This window comes from Corylus avellana, chromosome 2 (genome assembly GCF_965113065.1).
Source record: "Corylus avellana chromosome 2, dhCorAvel1.hap1.2, whole genome shotgun sequence".
Classification (NCBI taxonomy): Eukaryota; Viridiplantae; Streptophyta; class Magnoliopsida; order Fagales; family Betulaceae; genus Corylus; species Corylus avellana.
Window position 1 is genome coordinate 36,020,481 of NC_142491.1, and position 18,018 is coordinate 36,038,498.

Here is an 18,018-nt window from a genome sequence, read left to right on the forward strand (position 1 = left end):
TGTTAGAACTTGAGGCAGAAAGTCTTATGGGTTAGGCTCCTTTATCAAATTTCTTGCTTCCTATAGTCTTCTTGCTTTACCCTATAAATATGCGTTCGTGTATTTGCATAAAAATTTGCTGTTTGAACATATAGGGCCAGAATACTGGACGATGGTAGATCATTCACTTTCTTGTCTAACACTTGTGAATGGTTATGGTTCTAAGATAACTTATTGTTATTATTATTATTATTTTTATAGCGTTGAACTCCTCCAAGGGCAGGGTCACTTTGTATACCCACTCTTGTCGGGTAAACATGTTCAGAGGAATTCTTGTCTTCAATTGATTTTTACAACATTAGGTACTTCAACTGGATATGAGCAGATATCGTTCCATGCGTTGGCTATCTCAAACTCTGAATTGTGAATACATTTCCATACTGCACTATTACACTTGAATCCACTCCCAAGTGTGATTTGCCAGACCCTATCGCCCCTTTTCATTCTCCCTTTAGCTTCTATGTAGCAGAGCTCATACCAAACCGAAGAAGATGAAGTATTTCCAAATTTGTAAAGAGTCATCTTTGAAGGTTCAACATCCTGTTTCCTTAACCCTAGGTTTTTTTCAATTGCTTGAATAACAGCTCTACCCCCTGCATGGATGCAGAAATGCTCAAAAGCTTTCTTGAAATCCGGCACGTAGATGCTACTTCTCCTTGTACTCCACATGATCTTCTGGCGAACTATGGACAATCCATACCTCAATTGCTCTGAAAATGGCAAAACCAGAGGTCCCAGTGCAGCAATATTCGCCTTTAGTGCATCTCCGGCGACATGTAGGATGTTCTTCGAAATTGACACCCCAACCATGTTCTCTGAGTCCTCATCCTGAAAAACGCACGCATGAGATCGATCATCTTGTGCTTTGTTTGTTCGAACGAGATGTTGCAGCTCATACTTTGCTCTGCTCCTGTCCTGTTCCCGGCTCGAGAGCAGTATAGCCGCACCACCCATCCGAAAGAGACAATTAGTAATCAACATGGATGGATTCTTGCCAGTGTACCAGTTCAAGAGTAGAGTCTCCGTGCTGACAATTAGAGCCAAGGAATTCCGATGAACTCTCAACAAGTCTTTAGCAAGGTCCACTGCTATAATTCCAGCGCTACATCCCATGCCAGAGAGGTGGAAGCTCATGACATTGCTCTTCATTTTGAACTTATTAATTACAGCAGCACTTAGAGATGGTGTGGGGCAAAACACAGTACTATTTGAGATCAAAATATCAATGGCTTTAGGGTTGACGTTGGTTTTCTGAAACAAATCTGTAACCACTGAATACATTACTGTTACAGCCTCCTCCATGGCAAATGAGAGCGATTTTCTTGGTGATAGTCGAGTGAGGGAAGGAGGGACACATGTTTCTTCACTGAACCCAGATTTTTCTAGGATCTTGATCTGGAAAGCAATACTATCAGGATCCATATTATCAAGAAATATATTTTCTATGAAGACGGACATCGGTAGCCGATAAGAGTCGGGTGGTCGGTAGCAAGCAAAGTCTATTAAATAAATGGATACTTTTCTTTTGTGCATAAGATATAGGACAACTAATCCTGCAACTACTACCATCATAAAATGGTGGGTGCTGAAGAGGATGAGCTCCGGGAGGCAGGAAACGTGTTGTAGGGTCATTGCCATGGAGGAGGAGCTTTAGATTTCTTCCTTGTTTTTGGCTATGGGGCCTAGAGTTGGAAAGATATTGGTGATGGAGCATACAAGATAAAAGAGGAGAAAGAAAAGGCTATGGGAAAAGTAAAAGGAGCGAGGAATATAGATAGGGCATTGGACATCCCTTTAGTGCTTGTTTTAGGAATCAAGTTACACACGCAAGGGCTACTACATTTTCTTATGAGAAATGCTAGAAATACTCCATCTTTTATTAACAGAAACTTATTAAACTGATGTGTAGCTCATTCGTTGGAGAAAAACAAAACAATTTATTAAGAGAAATATAACGAGTACCAATGAATAAGCTACACATACATCAGTTTAGTAAGTTTCTGTTAGTAAAATATGTAGTACTCCTAGCATTTTTCTTTTCTTTTTGTGTTCCCGTGCACGTTTGTTATATGATTGTAACCAAAATTTAGTATCTTAACAAACTCTCATCCCAATCCTAATTTCAGTGTTTGATGGTGATTATAAGTCGATCACACACAATTCATGCGTGGAGTTCTTTGTTTTGCAGATATAATAAGAGCACAATTTGTACATGAGTTGAATTTGAAATCATATTCAAACGGGTTTGTCTTTTAATTGTTAGTGTATCAAAAGAGTGGTGTTAGGGGCACTACAATTTTTACTACAAAGTTATTTATAAACTTACGGGGCAGTTCATAAATATTGGTGAAATAACTAATTAACCAAAAAGTTGGCTTATCAATTTCGATCTTAATTATTTCACCCATTATGGATTGCCATGTTTGCAGTAAAAGTTGTAGTATCCTAATCATTTTCCATATAAAAAATAATAACTTACAAAACCAAATTTTAAGGTGAGAACTTTCTCGCTTGAATGCTAAAATCAAATCATATTACAATTAGGGTTGCACACAAGCTGAACTGAGCTTAGCCTACTTGAGCTTGGCTCGAGAAGGTCATATATGTGCTCAAGCTCAACTCGAACTCGAGATGAGCTTGAGACCTCTACTCGACCTCGGGTTGAGGAGGTTTTCAAGAGTTCAAGCTAAAGTTCCAGCTTAGCTCGAACTTGTCAAGGATAGGGGCATAAGCTCAATTTATTACCAAGACTTTAAATACAACATTTTAAAGGACTTTAGATAAACGTCTCGAACATAAATAAACTTTGTATACAGCATCACGAAGAACTTAAATGTTTCTAACTTACAAATGATGGAATTGCCACCGATTCATTGAAGGATTTTACACAAACAGAGATTTTACATAATTCCATCATTCAACAACATACATAACAACAAATACAATCAAAGGACTTTACAATCTGAACTTTACATTTTGAAACAACAGAAACTAATAGACCAAATGGTAGCAAACTCAACAAATCAAGGTCATAATCATGTGTTCAAGAAACTAAGCCTAAGTCAATTATAAAAGTTTGAAATTTTATCACTACATACATTCCAACCTCCATCAAATAAATTGGGACACAACTAGCTTATCGCCCATCAAATAGCTCATAATAATTCAAATTCACTTCTCTAAAAAGATTATACTAATATGATTGTAAATACAACATATAAAATTGAGTAGACTCTTATATATTTAAGAAAATAAAATCATAAAACATAAAAATCAGAATGGAAAGTCATATCAAACAACAAAAACAACTCAACAATAATTCAAACCAACTTCCATCAAAATATTATACACATACCGTTACAAATACAACATACAAACTCATTAGATATTTACACAATCAAGATTGTGAAATCAAAAAACTTCAAAAATTAGAATGATAGGTCCCATCAAACGACATAAACAATAATTCAGCAACTTCATCAAATATACTTCCAAATAATTTAAACCAACTTTCATCAAAATATTATTCAAATACTATTATAAATACAACACAGAAAAATTTCACTTTACCCATCTATTAGAATTTTTTGTTAAATCCTAATAAAGGATGTCCAAATGCCAAAAACCTTGGTTCTACTTTACTTTAAACCCTCTCCAAATCCTTTGGCTAAACCCTTTTCACCTCAAACCCTTAAATTCTCCATCTGCCTATATATAAGAGCTCTTATTCCCCCCTTTTGGACATATTTGTTTGAACGAACTAAAAACAAAAGTTTGAATGAACTGCGTTATTGTAAGTTTGTTCAAATGAAATATCGTTGTCATGCATTTTTCATGCACGACACACACACACACCCTAATTTTCTCACTATAACTCTTGTACTACACCGTCTACACCTTACCTCACACTTTCAACCTTTCAACAACCAAAAAAAAAACATCATTTACATCAATCAAAACTCATAATTTCTTTCAAGAAAACACAAAACTTTGTCTAACACCCACCAAACACTATCATCACCAATATACTCTCAAACTTCCATACAAACTCCACACTACAACATCAAAAATAAAATAGTTTAACAACAACAATGGTAACACCTACATATAAACTTTTCCATAACATCAATGTAAGAAATTTCATTTAAGGTATGTCCCTTATGTCACATATATTATTGTGATTATAAAATATGTATAATTACAGTGTTCAGCGATTTATTCCAATTAAAGCTTATTCTGTGAAATCAAATATTCTGAATTAAATTGTTGATTTAATTCTTGTGGAAACAAATATTTGAATTCATTATTGATTTTATTTTGTGGAATCAAATAAGCTGTATTGATTATTTATTTAATTTTTTATTCCTTGATGGGAGAAATAATTAAGGTAACAGCTCTAATTGAGAGTCCCTGACCTACCTATAAATAAAACCTGTGTATTCCATCAATTGGCACTCACTGGTAGGCATAGGTCAGAAGAACCTCTCAATATTTTTAGTTTTCTAGATTTGGTTGCTGTGAAACTGTTCTTCAATTGGCTTGAGCAAAGCATGGCTAGAGGTATTTATATAATTATTTATTCCTCTGCTAATTTTATTGTCAATTAGCATTTAATTATATATAGAATTCTTACCTGTGGTATCAGAGCCTTCTCTAAGCCGTATTTGCTCCGTCTAATTTTTAGATATGCCTGCTGTAAAATTTTATTTTTGTTTCAATAATTTTTATGGTGAAAATTATAATTTTTATTTTTGTTTATTTGATTATTAAAACAAAATATGGTGAAAAGCATGAAACCCACGGCCCTGTCAAATTTATGGTTTCTGTTGAAATAAAATGAGTAGAGGCCATGTGTGTTCGTAGAGAGGAGAGATGGTTGGCATCTCCCCTGACAGAGACGGGAACGGCCTTCGGGCTTTCCTGTTATAACCAGCACCGGCGACTTAGGGCTCAGCGACAGCTCGCTTCCCCGCATGCTGTGAGCTTTGGTTCCTTTTCCCCACAGTAGTTGCGTTGGCCGCATAAGGTGAGCGGTGGCCCGATGAGGACCGCCGGTGGCTCAAAGCAGCGGCAGCCCAGTACGGGCTGCCTGTGGGTAATGGAGCCACAAGCTCCCTGTCGTCAGCGGCGCTTGAGAGGAGGAAGCCCCATACGGGGTTGCCTGTGATGGACAGAAACGGCCGCCCACACTGGCTGCCAATCTTCTGGCCGGAACAGCGGCTATTCACTAGGGCTATCCAAAAAAAAAAAAAAGAACAGCGATAGCCCCACAAGGACTGCCTGTCGTCTGGCCGGAGCGCCGGCCCTTGGTAGCCGGCGCGTGAGGAACGGCGGCGGCATATGGGGACGAAAGATGGGCGACGGCTAGGGTTTGGGGAATTCTAGGTTTGGGAGTTAGGGATCCGGGTAGGGCTTCAAACCCATAAGGAACCGGGTTAGTATTTGGGCCACTGGGTATGGGTTTTATTTTAACCCAAGCCCGATACAGTTTAAAAGAGAAAAAAAAAATTGGGTAATTAAGTGGGCTGACTCGTAACCCAATAAGGTGGCCTAACCCGATAAAGAAAGTAGACCCAATCCCATACAAATTCAAAAAAAAAAAAAAAACACCTTCGGGCCTTGTGGGATTAGAACTTGACCTCTCAAGGTAAAGGGGCGTAAGACATTCTACCATTAGGCTATGCATTTTCATATGCTTTTATATTGTAATTTAATATTTGTTATCATTTAAATTGTTTAGCATTGAAATTATTATTCCTTTAATGCATGGACTTAAGATTAAATTAATTTGTTCTTTTATTGTTTAAATAAATTGTTTGATGCCTAGACCTGAAAATAATTAACTAAGCCACATATGTTGGTGAATGATTATGGTACTATCCAAAATTGCAATCGGAAAGCACTGGCAATGCAAGTCTTGGGATTTAAGTGTGCCATTGTGCACCCCCTCACTTACCTGGGACATTATCCAATTGTACTTTGGAAAAATATTGTTTACCCACTGACATGTTGGTTTTATCTTTTATTCTTGGGAACTTTGTTTTGGCATTTATATAGTTATTGAATGTTAATGAAGTCGTGATTATCATAATAATTTTGGGAGAACCATAGCATCCCGATTTTATAATGATAATTGCATCAAGATTATATATCTGAGCTTCATAAAGAAAATTAACATCATGTTGTAATTAATTCATAAATTTAATCACTAATCCCCACAGGGACGTTATTTTTATGACTTAATTATAATAAGATAGTAAATTTAACTTTAAAAATAAAATTTCTCTTAGGCCTACAGGTACGGAGAATTTTATTTATTAATATTAAATTTATTAGTCCTATTAATAAAGAGTAAATTTCATGTGATGCAACCTTTGCCCACAGGTAGGTTGAAATTTACTATTAAATTAGCATTGGTTAATTTAAATAAATTAGATGTTAATGAAATCGTGATTATTATAATAATTTTGGGAGAGCCACAACATCCCGATTTTATAATGATAATTGCATTAAGATTATATATGTGAACTTCATAAAAAAAATTAACATCGTGTTGTAATTAATTCATAAATTTAATTTGTCAATCCTCACAGGGATGTTTTTATTTTTATGACTTGATTAGAATAAGATAGTAAATTTAAGGGGAAAATGCAGTTTACCCCCCTGAAGTTTCAGGAGTTTTTCAATTTTAACCCCAAAGTTCAAAAATTAGCAATCTACCCCTCTGAAGTTTCAAAAATTGACAATTTAAACCTTCCGTTTAATTTTTCCGTTAAAATTGACGGAAATCTATGAAATTACATCATTGCCCTTAGGCTTTTTTTAAAAAATTTCCGTCCAATTTAACGGAAAAATTAAACGGAAGGTTTAAATTGCCAATTTTTGAAACTTCAGGGGGGTAGATTGCCAATTTTTGAACTTTGGGGTTAAAATTGAAAAACCCCTGAAACTTCAGGGGGGTAAACTGCATTTTTCCCTAAATTTAACATTGAAAATAAAATTTCTCTTAGGCCCACAGGTACGGAAAATTTTATTTATTAATGCTAAATTTATTAGTCTTATTAATAAAGAGTAGGAAAAAATATAAAAAAGCCCCTCAAACTACCAGCCATTTTCGATTTAGCCCTCTAATGTTCCAAAAGTGATAAAGTAGCCCCCCAAACTACCAAACTATTGCATTTTGGCTACTTCGTTAGTCAAAACCGTCAGTTTGGACGGAAACTGCAAAACGACGTCGTTTTGTTATGGGTAAGTTACTACAATGCCCTTTTGTGAATTTTTTTTTTTTTTGTTGGGAAAAATATAAAAAAGCTCCCCAAACTACGAGCCGTTTTCATTTTAGCCCCCTAATGTTCAGAAAATGATAAAGTAGCCCCCCCAACAATATGACGTCGTTTTGCAGTTTCCGTCCAAACTAATGGTTTTGACTAACAGAGTGGCCAAAATGTAATAGTTTGGTATTTTGGGAGGCTACTTTATCACTTTTGAAACATTAGAGGGCTAAATCGAAAACGGCTGGTAGTTTGGAGGGCTTTTTTATATTTTTCCCTAAAGAGTAAGTTTCATGCGTGATGCACCTTTGCCCACAGGTAGGTTGAAATTTACTATTAAATTAACATTAGTTAATTTAAATAAAGTTATTTCATAACATTTAAAGTATATTATTTTTCCTGGTTATTGGATGTATTCCTACTACTTTAATTTTTAGTATATTATGTTCCAATAATACTAGTGGTAATTTTTTCTGACTGAAAAGAAAATGTGCTTTTCACTTTGGGGTATTTGGAGACTGAATTGGCGTTTCGTGTGGACAGAATCAAGTACGCCACATTAGATTATTAAACATGAACGATTGTAGTGATTTAAATAGCTTATGTTTCAACGTTCATGAAATCTCATATCAAGGAAAGCGTTAGGATTTTATTCCTTAATGTTTTAGGGCCAAAGAAAGGTCGTTGATGAACATTTAGTGAATTCCAATAAGGCTTTGGCCAGCACCCTAATAGAAAAGCTTTAAAGCAAAATCTATTACAGTTTGAAAATGTGTCTGAGCACATTATGAAAATGAAGGACATAACAACTCATTATAAAGTCCCTGAATGTTGAGTTTTTGAGTCATTGTGGTCAATTTTATTTTAAATTCTCTCATCTAAATATGGTATTTTTCAAATATCTTGTGGCACACATCAATAAAGGAACTTTTGATCATGTGTGTTCAAGAAGATGAGAGATTAAGACATGAGAATCCATAAGTTACTCATGTTAAGGGAACGACCTTAATAGGCAATCATGTCCAATACTTAATGAATGAGAACAAGGTGCCAACAAAGTGTTATGGCAATTAAGATACTTGTTTCTCCTACAATAAGGAAAATTATGGGTATATAAAGAATGATTGCATAAAGTATCATGAATGACTTGAAATAAATGATCTCATACATCTACTGTGTCATGAATCTCTTTTATTGACTCTACATAATGCAGCGTTTTCTAAATAATACTTGTTTACAATTGGAGGTTGTTGGGATCAATAGATTAATTTAAAAAAATCTAGTTATGTTATTTTGACCTTAATAATGTTTTTATATATTCCACAATTCTTTTAGAAATTTAATTTCTATTTTAGTTTGTTAAAATTAAGTTTGAACATTATTAAAATTTTTGGGTGGAATATTAAATTAATGGTCTATTTAAAATTGATCTAGATCCCAATTTTTGGAAAATTAATCTCTGCATATAAATGTTGACATAAAGCAGAGTCTTATGAATGAGAAAATCCTCTATATTATGGCATTGGAGATTGGAATATATCTCTATAAAGAGTAAAAGGTCGATAAATGATAGAGTTTTTATGACTCTTGAAATTTACTATCTTTGGTATTTATGTGGACTGCATTAAGGAAAAGCAGACCAACTATACCACTAAATATGCTAACAAAATGATTTTTGAGATTCTTGAGATCATGTACAAGTGTAGACATTTTCCATACTTCTTGCCTAAATGGTTAGAGAGATCCTATCTCTTTCAGTAATAACCATATAAGGTTTATGTATCTCTATCTTCTAAATCATAAGGTTGAGGCATTAAATGCTTTCAGTACCTATAAGGTAGAAGTAGAGAAACAAAACAAAAGAAAGTCAAGATCGTAAGATCTGATAGAGGCAGATAGTATTATGGTAGGTACATGAAAAGGGGACATGAAAGTTAATACTAATATTCTATTCTCCTAATAGAGTGAAGCCTTGAAAACCATTGTGTATACATTTAACGGGTTCTATTCAGGGTTGTCTATAAGACACATAAATTAAGGAATGAATAGAACCAAGTTCAAATTGTTTACACATATAGGGTTGTCCTGCTATAGTGAGGATTTATAATCCACACCTAAGGTACTTAGATTCAAGGACAATTAGCGAAATTTTATAGGTTATACAGTAAACTCCAAGGGGTTTAGGCTTTATTGTTCTTCATTTAGTCCTAGAATTATTAGGTTTAGAAATGCAAAATTTTTAGAGGATGCTAAACTTAGTGGGAGTGCTTATCCTCAAGATATTGAATTAGATGAATCACGAGAGTTGATTGAAACTCCTTCACATGAAGGGTGTTTGATTGTGCTTAGGAAAAATCAAATTGATTATCTTGAACCACAATCGGTTCAGAACAGTCAACTCATGAGGAACAAGTTCAGAATGAACATACTCAGACTTTGTCAAATGTAAAGAAAGTAGGATTAAGTAGATCCTCTAGAATAAGGTGACCAACAATCCCTAGTGATTATGTTGTATACTTTCAGGAGTCTGATTTTCATGTCAGACCTAAGGACGATCCAAAAATTGTTTTCACATCATTTTGGGTAGAGATAACTTCACATTGTGTTTCAATGCCATGAAGGAAGAGATGAAATCATTGGCTAAAATTCAAGTCTGCAATCTTGTTGACTTACCAAAGGGAGTTGTAGCCATAGGCTGCAAACGGGTTTACAAAACCTAAAAGGAAGCTTCTGGGTAATGTTGAACGATATAAAACTAGACTTGTAGCCAATGATCTTACTCAAAACGGAGGCATTGATTATCATGGTATGAGTAGCTCATTTTGGTTTAGAGCTATATCAAAAGGATGTGAAAAACAATTTTCCTGAATGAGGATGTAGCGTCCTAGATCTTAAAAGTCTTATTTTAGATATTTATTTTGATAATAATTAAGTAATGATATTTAATCTTGAGGAATTTATTAGATCATATGATATTGATTTATATCTGATTATTTTATTAGGTGATTGAAGAGATATAATAATTGAAGATTGATTAATATATTTTGGAGTATGATTATAATATTTGGTGACTGATTAAATAAGGACATTAGACAGATTTTGATGGGTCAGATTTCGGAAAATCTGTACCCAAATTAGTCCACTTTTCTTCTTTGTCCATTTTTTTTTGATTTTACCAACACTATTTTCCTTTACTTTTCTCTCTCCTCCCTTCAATCACGCATATTCTTTCTTCTTTACCATTTAAGTTATATTATATTTCTTTTCTTTATTTCCACCAACCCACTCTTGCCGACAACACACCTACATTTCCTTTATTTAATTTTTCCTTTCTTCTTTCTTCATTCCATCTTACTTTATTTTGCATATTTAATTCCTCTCCCCTGCTCAACATATTGCATAATCATAGAATATACGTGAGAGAGAGAGAGAGAGAGAGAGAGCTAGATAGAGAGAGGGAGCTTTACGGATGTAAGAAAGAGAAGACAGGGGAGAAAGAACGAATGTTGCGATAGAGTGAGAGATGGATAGAGAAGCATGAGAAAGAGAAAGCGGGTGAGATGCTGAGGGGGGAAAAACAGAGATTTAGAGGATGGCCAAAAGAGAAATTTGCAGAATAATAAAAATGGGTTCTTCAAAGGTAAAATTCTTCTTCCTCTAGCTTTGGGTATTTGATTTTAAGTTGAGTAATGAGTCTTAGATGAGAACCTTTTTGATTTAATCAGGATGATATTGGGTAGTTTCACTATTGAGAATTTTGAATTAGTGTTGGGAGTTGATTCTCTATTTTTGGGTTAAATTATAAGATGTTTTGAATTGGATTTTAATGGGTTAACTTCCCTAAAGGAGTAGACTGGAGTTAATTGATTTTCGTGAATTGTTATTAATTTAGTTGTGAATAAACAGAGTGGAACAACAAGATTTTTTTTTTTCAAGATGATTAATTAGCAGTTTAAAGACTGCTCATAGCTTCAGTCTAGAGGTAAGTAAATTCACTAACCTTCTAAAAGTACTTCAAGTCATGCTATTTATTCATTCTTGTATCAAACTGTAAATGATTATTTTATTTACCTGTCATGGAGATATGTTGCATGCATGAAGGATTTTTAAAAGAATTATTTAGAAAGTTTCTATTTATTTAAATGCTTTCTAAGCACAACAAGTTTATATTTGGAAAGTTTCCATTTTAAGAAAAGAAAGTTGAGAAATGATGATGATTACAAGAAAGAAGAATGATGACAAACCCTCCTACATGTTGCCCTAAGATGCATCAAAAGAAGTACAAGAAATGAGTTAAATGTTTATGAAATGAGGGCACATGTATGGAGGAGAGTATTTTTGGCCCCAAGATAAGTAAGGATGAGAGGAGTTCGGTACCGATACTCGGATGGAGGCGAAACCACTGAAGGAGGCTATGCCAGAATGTGGTATTCCATCAACATGACTGTTGAGTGCACCAAGAAAAGAGTTAATTGACGGTAGGGCATGGCTGAGGCCATAGTTCAGTGCCATGGTCACAAGGACCCGCAACCCTCATACACAGGGGTAACAGTGTACATGGGCTCTAATATGAGAAAATGATAATATGATTTACAATGATGATATACTATAATGATTTACAATGATGATTTATAATGATGCATTATGATGATGATTTATAACGATGATTTATGACGATGATCTATTACTAGATGTAATAGTACATATATGCTACGGGAGATGCAACCGTACATACATGTATTATTATGGCTGGATGTATATTTATTTGTGAAAACGATTTTCAAAACTGAGAACAAGGAGTGAAACTATTTATGGTTGTGGATTTTACTTGCTGGGCCCCTTTTGGGCTCATTCAGTTTTATTTCTTGTTTTCAGGTAGAAAGGACGCTGGAATAGGAGGCTGGAATGGGGGCGGGAATAATTATTAATTTTCAAAGTCTTTTAATATTAGTTATTGTAATAATATGATGTTCTGCACTAAAGTTTAATGTTTCATAATTTCGCTTGTATTAAAAATCTCTTGAAGAATGTTTTATACATTGATCGTATCCTTTAAAATCAAGTACTCTGATAGACCTTATAGATCTTTGCAAAAGTCTTTGGTGTAAAAGAAGGAAAGTGGCAAACTCAGCCTTAACGGGCTGGGGATGTTACAGAGGATCTTAAGGAGGAGGTGTACATAAGACAACTTAAAGGTTTTATTGATAACAGTCAGAAAGCTTGTAAATTAAGGATATCTATTAATGGACTAAGATAGGCCTCTCACTAGTAATATATAATACAAGGTTATTGCCTCACATGGGTTTATTGAGAACCTTGTTAATCATTGAATATACCTTAAGGTCAGTGGGAGTAAACTTACATTTCTTTTAGTCCTGTATATAGATAATATTTGCTTGCAAGCATTAATTTAGGTTTGCTACATAAAGTTTTTCTCACTAAAGTCTTGGGGGAGATTTAGAATGAACAACTATGAATCTTCAGTAGCACCTATTATTAAAGGGGATAATGTCCCAAAATGTATTGGAACAAAGGTAGATGAAAAATATTCCATATGTATGCACAGGTCTACATTAGACCTGACATTGAAATAGCAAGTGGACTATTGGGTCAATATAGTATTGTAGAATATGCAATGAACCAAGAACTACAGTTTAACCTAAAGATACACTTACCATTTGGTGGTGTTTATTCAGGTTTGGTTTTTGTTAAATGTGTAGATAGTAGAGAATCAACTTCAGTATTTATGTACTAAAGATGCAGTAAGCAGACTACAGTTGCTACATCTACCATGAAAGCAAAAGTCATTACATGCTATGAATTAATTACACATGCATTATGGTTGAGACATTTTTGTTAAAGGTCTTAAGATTGTCGATTTATAGTTAGACCCATAAAGATCTTCTGAGTTAATTCTACTACAATTATCTTTTCTAAAAATAATTTGAGTAAAAGCAGAAGTATGTATATCGACATAAAGTATCACTGTGAAAGAGAACATTAAGTGACAATAAATGTCTATTGAGCATATAAGTATTGAATTAATGATTGCGGATCCTATAACTAAAGGTTTACCGGTAAAGAAAGTATAAAATCATGTGAAATATATGAGATTCATTAATTCATTTGTGCTTAGTTTCTCTTTAATTGGTTTATAGACATAAAGGTAATGTTATAAAGATTTTTGTGCGCATATATATTATTCTTATCCGTGGGGATAAAATTAAAGTTGGACCCAAATGACTTATAGGAAGTTCATTCATAAAGTACATTATCCATAAAGTACTCATTTAGGGAGGTATTGCACATTGTGACACATGGAAGGGACGGCTTATCATATAAAAGTTTTACCACTACGATTCATGTGTAGTATTCCTTGAGTGAGTGGAAGGATTCTATGAATGGTTAGAATAAATAAAGTAATGGCTATATCATAGAACCGAACACCATAAGGAATTTATATGTCATAAAGGCCAAGTGGGAGAATGTAAGAAGTTCCATTTAAGTTATGTCCCTTATGTCACATATATTATTGTGATTATAAAATATGTATAATTACGGTGTTCAGTGATTTATTTCAATTAAAGCTTATTTTGTGAAATCAAATATTCTGAATTAAATTGTTGATTTAATTCTTGTGGAAACAAATATTTGAATTCATTACTGATTTTATTTTTTGGAATTAAATAAGCTGTATTGATTATTTATTTGATTTTTCATTTTTTGATGGGAGGAATAATTAAGGTAACAGCTCTAATTGAGGGTCTCTGACCTACCTATAAATAAGGCCTATGTATTCCATTAATTGAGACTCACTGGTAGGCATAGGTCAGAAGAACCTCTCAATATTTTTAGTTTTCTAGATTTGGATGCTGTAAAGCTGTTCTTCAATTGGCTTGAGCAAAACATGGCTAAAGGTATTTATATAATTATTCATTCCGCTGCTAATTTTATTGTCAATTAGCATTTAATTATATATAGAATTCTTACAATCAAAACATCATCAAAATAATTGATACACTCACCCTAATAATCCAATCCACCTAAAACATTGCAAACACAAAATGAAAAGCTAATATTAAAACTTGACCTCTTGGAGTTCCCTTCCAAGTACCTCTTTCAAGCTTCAAGCTCTCTCTCTCTTTCTCTCTCTCTCTTTGTGTGCGCGCTCAAACGAAATCCGCTCAAATTTTTACATTTTAAGCTTCGAACATATGCTAAAAAATTTCGGCTTCATTCGAACAGACTTTGTTTCATTCAAACGAATACATGGTAGCTACATTAAATTGAACATCGAATCTCACCTACTCGAACTTGTGAAACTCGATCTGTTTGTTTGAATGGCATGTCCTACTTTTGAACGGACATGATAGACTAAATCTCAATCGTTCAATCTCGACTGTTCATTCTCACCTATTGCTCCATGTGGAACTGCCATGTGGAAATTCCATCCTGTTTGAATGAATCCTAACTTCGTTCGAATGAGCTCATGTAAATCTGAATCACATTTGTTCGATCTTTTATGCTCGCGGGTAACGCTGCCTCATGAAGATGCCTTTTTGTTTGAACAAACTCCAAGCTCATTCGAATGAACTTACAAAAATTCCAATTTAATTTCTAAAGTGACCTCCCACCTAACAATGAAATGCCTACGAACCCGCTGGATGACCACAATCTCGTTGAACTATACCAAAAAGAGTTGAAGGGATGGCTACTGCATGGCTCCAAGGTCGTTGGAGGATCACATTCCCGTTGAATGATACCTGTTGTGCATGAAATATATTAATTAAAGTACTCTCATAGGTACATGAGGATGGACTCAAAACTCAAGTGGGCTAAACCCAACCCAAATTAAAAGACCTATAGGATATGGCTAAACCTAATCAATTAAGAAAAGCAGCCAGTTGAAATTTCATTAATTTGATAAAGAAATCTAGTTGATCAAAGCACCGAGGTTCGAGACTTCTAAAATTAATCAGCATGCTACACACAATTCCACTCTTACTCTTACACTCATTGTCGTGGCTTTTAAAATTACTATTAGATTAAAATTCAATAATAATATATCCTAAATCTAATAGTTATTTTAAAAGACACGTCATGAAGTGTACTGAGAGTGAGAGTGTGTAGCATTACTCTTATATTAATGTTTACTGCACTATGCATGCAATGAGACAGTGGAAACAGAAAAGCTACAAATCAAGCCATCTGAAATCCCTTGGTCTCAAATATATGCTTAAAATATCTTGAGGATCAAAAGGTTTATTTATGGAGTTGAGAAAATTCATCGCTATGTCATTGCTGAGCAGTGGAAGAAGCAGGAGATTTGGTTTATACTAGATCTCAAATTGTTGGTCGTCCTCTTTGTGTGATGGAAACTCGTAATTGAGGCCTAGATAAGATACAAGTGCTATTTATCCATCAAACACTAGTGTTATAGTTTTGATTTGCTGTGGGTTTCCCAAATTAAAATGGTTTAATTATGGTGATCATACTTAAATAGCAGAATTTTCTGCCAAAACTCATGTCTCATATGAACCAAAAAGTCCCATTGAATCATATCTTAGCCATCTTCCTTCACTCCTAAAACTCCTCTGCATAATTAGTTCGTAGCCAATGTACTGCATATCTCCATGTGATATTCTTAAAGTTATCACAAACTCTCACATCAAGTGATGACTGTCCCTGTCTAAATATTCCACCCGGAAGAATAATTAATTATTAATGCCCGCAGCAGGAAGCAACTTTCTGTGGCTAGAGCATGAAATATCATACAAAAATTGACAAAAACCTAGTTGTGCTCTACAGCTGGACCTCTAGCTCTACAAACTTTTGGAAGTAATAATGAATTATCAATCTGTGCTCTACAGCTATGGACCTATCTACAACTTTTGCCTTTTGGAGTTAATATTGAATGATCAATGATTTTGGAGAGAAGACCAAAATAAGGGAATGAGAGTTGGCTTTTATATATAGGATAATAGTAGTAGTAAGTCCACAAAGGTGGCGTGCATGGTGAAGCTGAGCTTCATGACAAACTCTTTGATATTGAAAAGCAAAAATTGACAATCTTTCTACACACGCATGCATAGAGATCTAGCACATTGTGATTTTATGTCAGAAAAGTCGGCTGCAACTTGGCCATATGCGCGCATGTGCAGCATTTCTGAATACTATAAAAATGCTTACATGCATGGCCACCATTTCTACAAGTCAGTTGAGATAAATTAAGCAAGTGATTCTTCTCTACCAATATAGTAGCCATGGCCACCAAATTAGCTCTCTTTGTTTTCCTTGTCATTGCTGCGGTGGCTGCTCCGCTTCCTAGAGCCCAATCCCAGCTTGGTGGCCTCCTTGGTTTGATTCGCATCAATGGGACTGTGTTTTGCTCTATTAATGGCAATATAGGTGCCAATGGTGCCGTTTTCCCGAGTAAGTTTCCCGTCTCCATATATATTTCTTACACACTAAATTATAAGATTTATATAATCTAATTTTTAAAAGTATCATGTCTTTTGAACATGAGATGTAAGTGTTTTTTTTTTTTAAAAAAAATTATGTTATTAAAAAAACATGTAAAACTCACGTGTTATAAAATTTTTTAGAGCTCTTTTAATGCTATTTTTCACTATGGTTTCGTAATGTTTACTTTTATTCAGATGCACAGGTACAACTGCGATGTGGAGCTGGAAATGTTGTTTCTACTACAACAACCAATGGCTCCGGAGTGTTTTCCATGCTGTTGGATCCTCTACAATTTATTCTCTCCTCCCTGATGACCGATTGCAATCTAGTGGTTGCCACACCCCTCTCCACCTGCAACGCCAACCTTCCCAATCTTGGGGGAGCCTTACAGTCACCCTTGCAGCTCGTAGGGACTATCGTTAGCGGCCTTCTCCGTATCACCACCCTTAATCCAACTGGGTTCCTATTCACTCCCACAACCTGAGCAATACTATAAGAGTAATGTTAAAAACCATATTTTTATCTCATAACTATTCTGCAATGCTAATGCAGCAGTTCTAACCAATCATTATTAAAACGAAGAAAAAAAAAAATTGGTAAAGTGAGATTACTGTGTTAGCATTGTTTGATAATTAGAGAATAAAAATACGGTATATATATATATAGCATTACTCTTACTACAAAGATAAGTTACAAGTGCTAAGATTACACATGAATAAGGTTCATTGTACCAATGACCAGGATATGTAGTATTTTACTTTCCAACTAGTCCCTAAGAATTCTCTCTTTTATGTTTATATGAAGGTAATTGCATGGCATCCAATTAAATTGTAAGTCCTTCCCCGAAGCACTTTTGTTGCCTATAATGAATAAAAGCCTTTTTCTACGAATTTGTATGAAAAATTAATGTCGATCCCCTTCAAAATGGGATTAATTTTATACTCTACTATCCATCGCAAATTTCGAATCATGATAATATATATATATATATATATATATATATATATATATATATATATATATATATATAAAGGAAGGGAGAAGGGGGATTCGAACTAGTAATCTCCGATTTATAAAGCGTGATCTACAGCCGATTAATGAACTACTCCTTGAGGACAAAATCTGATAATTTACGCAAAGAAAATTCACAATATTATGATGCAAACATGTTATCACAAAATTTGGACTCATCATTTGTGGATTTGCTTGGACTTTCGGGGTCAAAAAGGGTACTTCGTTGCCA

General features: G+C 34.4%; 2 protein-coding genes and 1 pseudogene across 2 annotated transcripts; 2 read left to right on the forward strand and 1 right to left on the reverse strand.

Moving 5' to 3' along the window:
• Window positions 1–318: 318 nt before the first annotated feature.
• On the reverse strand, window positions 319–1,677 carry KCS21 (3-ketoacyl-CoA synthase 21). Its single transcript, XM_059578859.2, has one exon. It carries the CDS (start codon window positions 1,675–1,677, stop codon window positions 319–321), a length of 1,359 nt encoding a protein of 452 aa, XP_059434842.2.
• Window positions 1,678–4,892: 3,215 nt separating this feature from the next.
• On the forward strand, window positions 4,893–4,968 carry LOC132168328 (U6atac minor spliceosomal RNA; annotated as a pseudogene).
• Window positions 4,969–16,541: 11,573 nt separating this feature from the next.
• LOC132167767 (phylloplanin) lies at window positions 16,542–17,330 on the forward strand. The gene is made up of 2 exons (XM_059578796.2): window positions 16,542–16,742; window positions 16,970–17,330. The coding sequence occupies exons 1-2, from the start codon at window positions 16,574–16,576 to the stop codon at window positions 17,257–17,259; spliced, it is 459 nt and encodes a 152-aa protein (XP_059434779.2). The 5' UTR covers window positions 16,542–16,573; the 3' UTR covers window positions 17,260–17,330.
• Window positions 17,331–18,018: the final 688 nt, after the last annotated feature.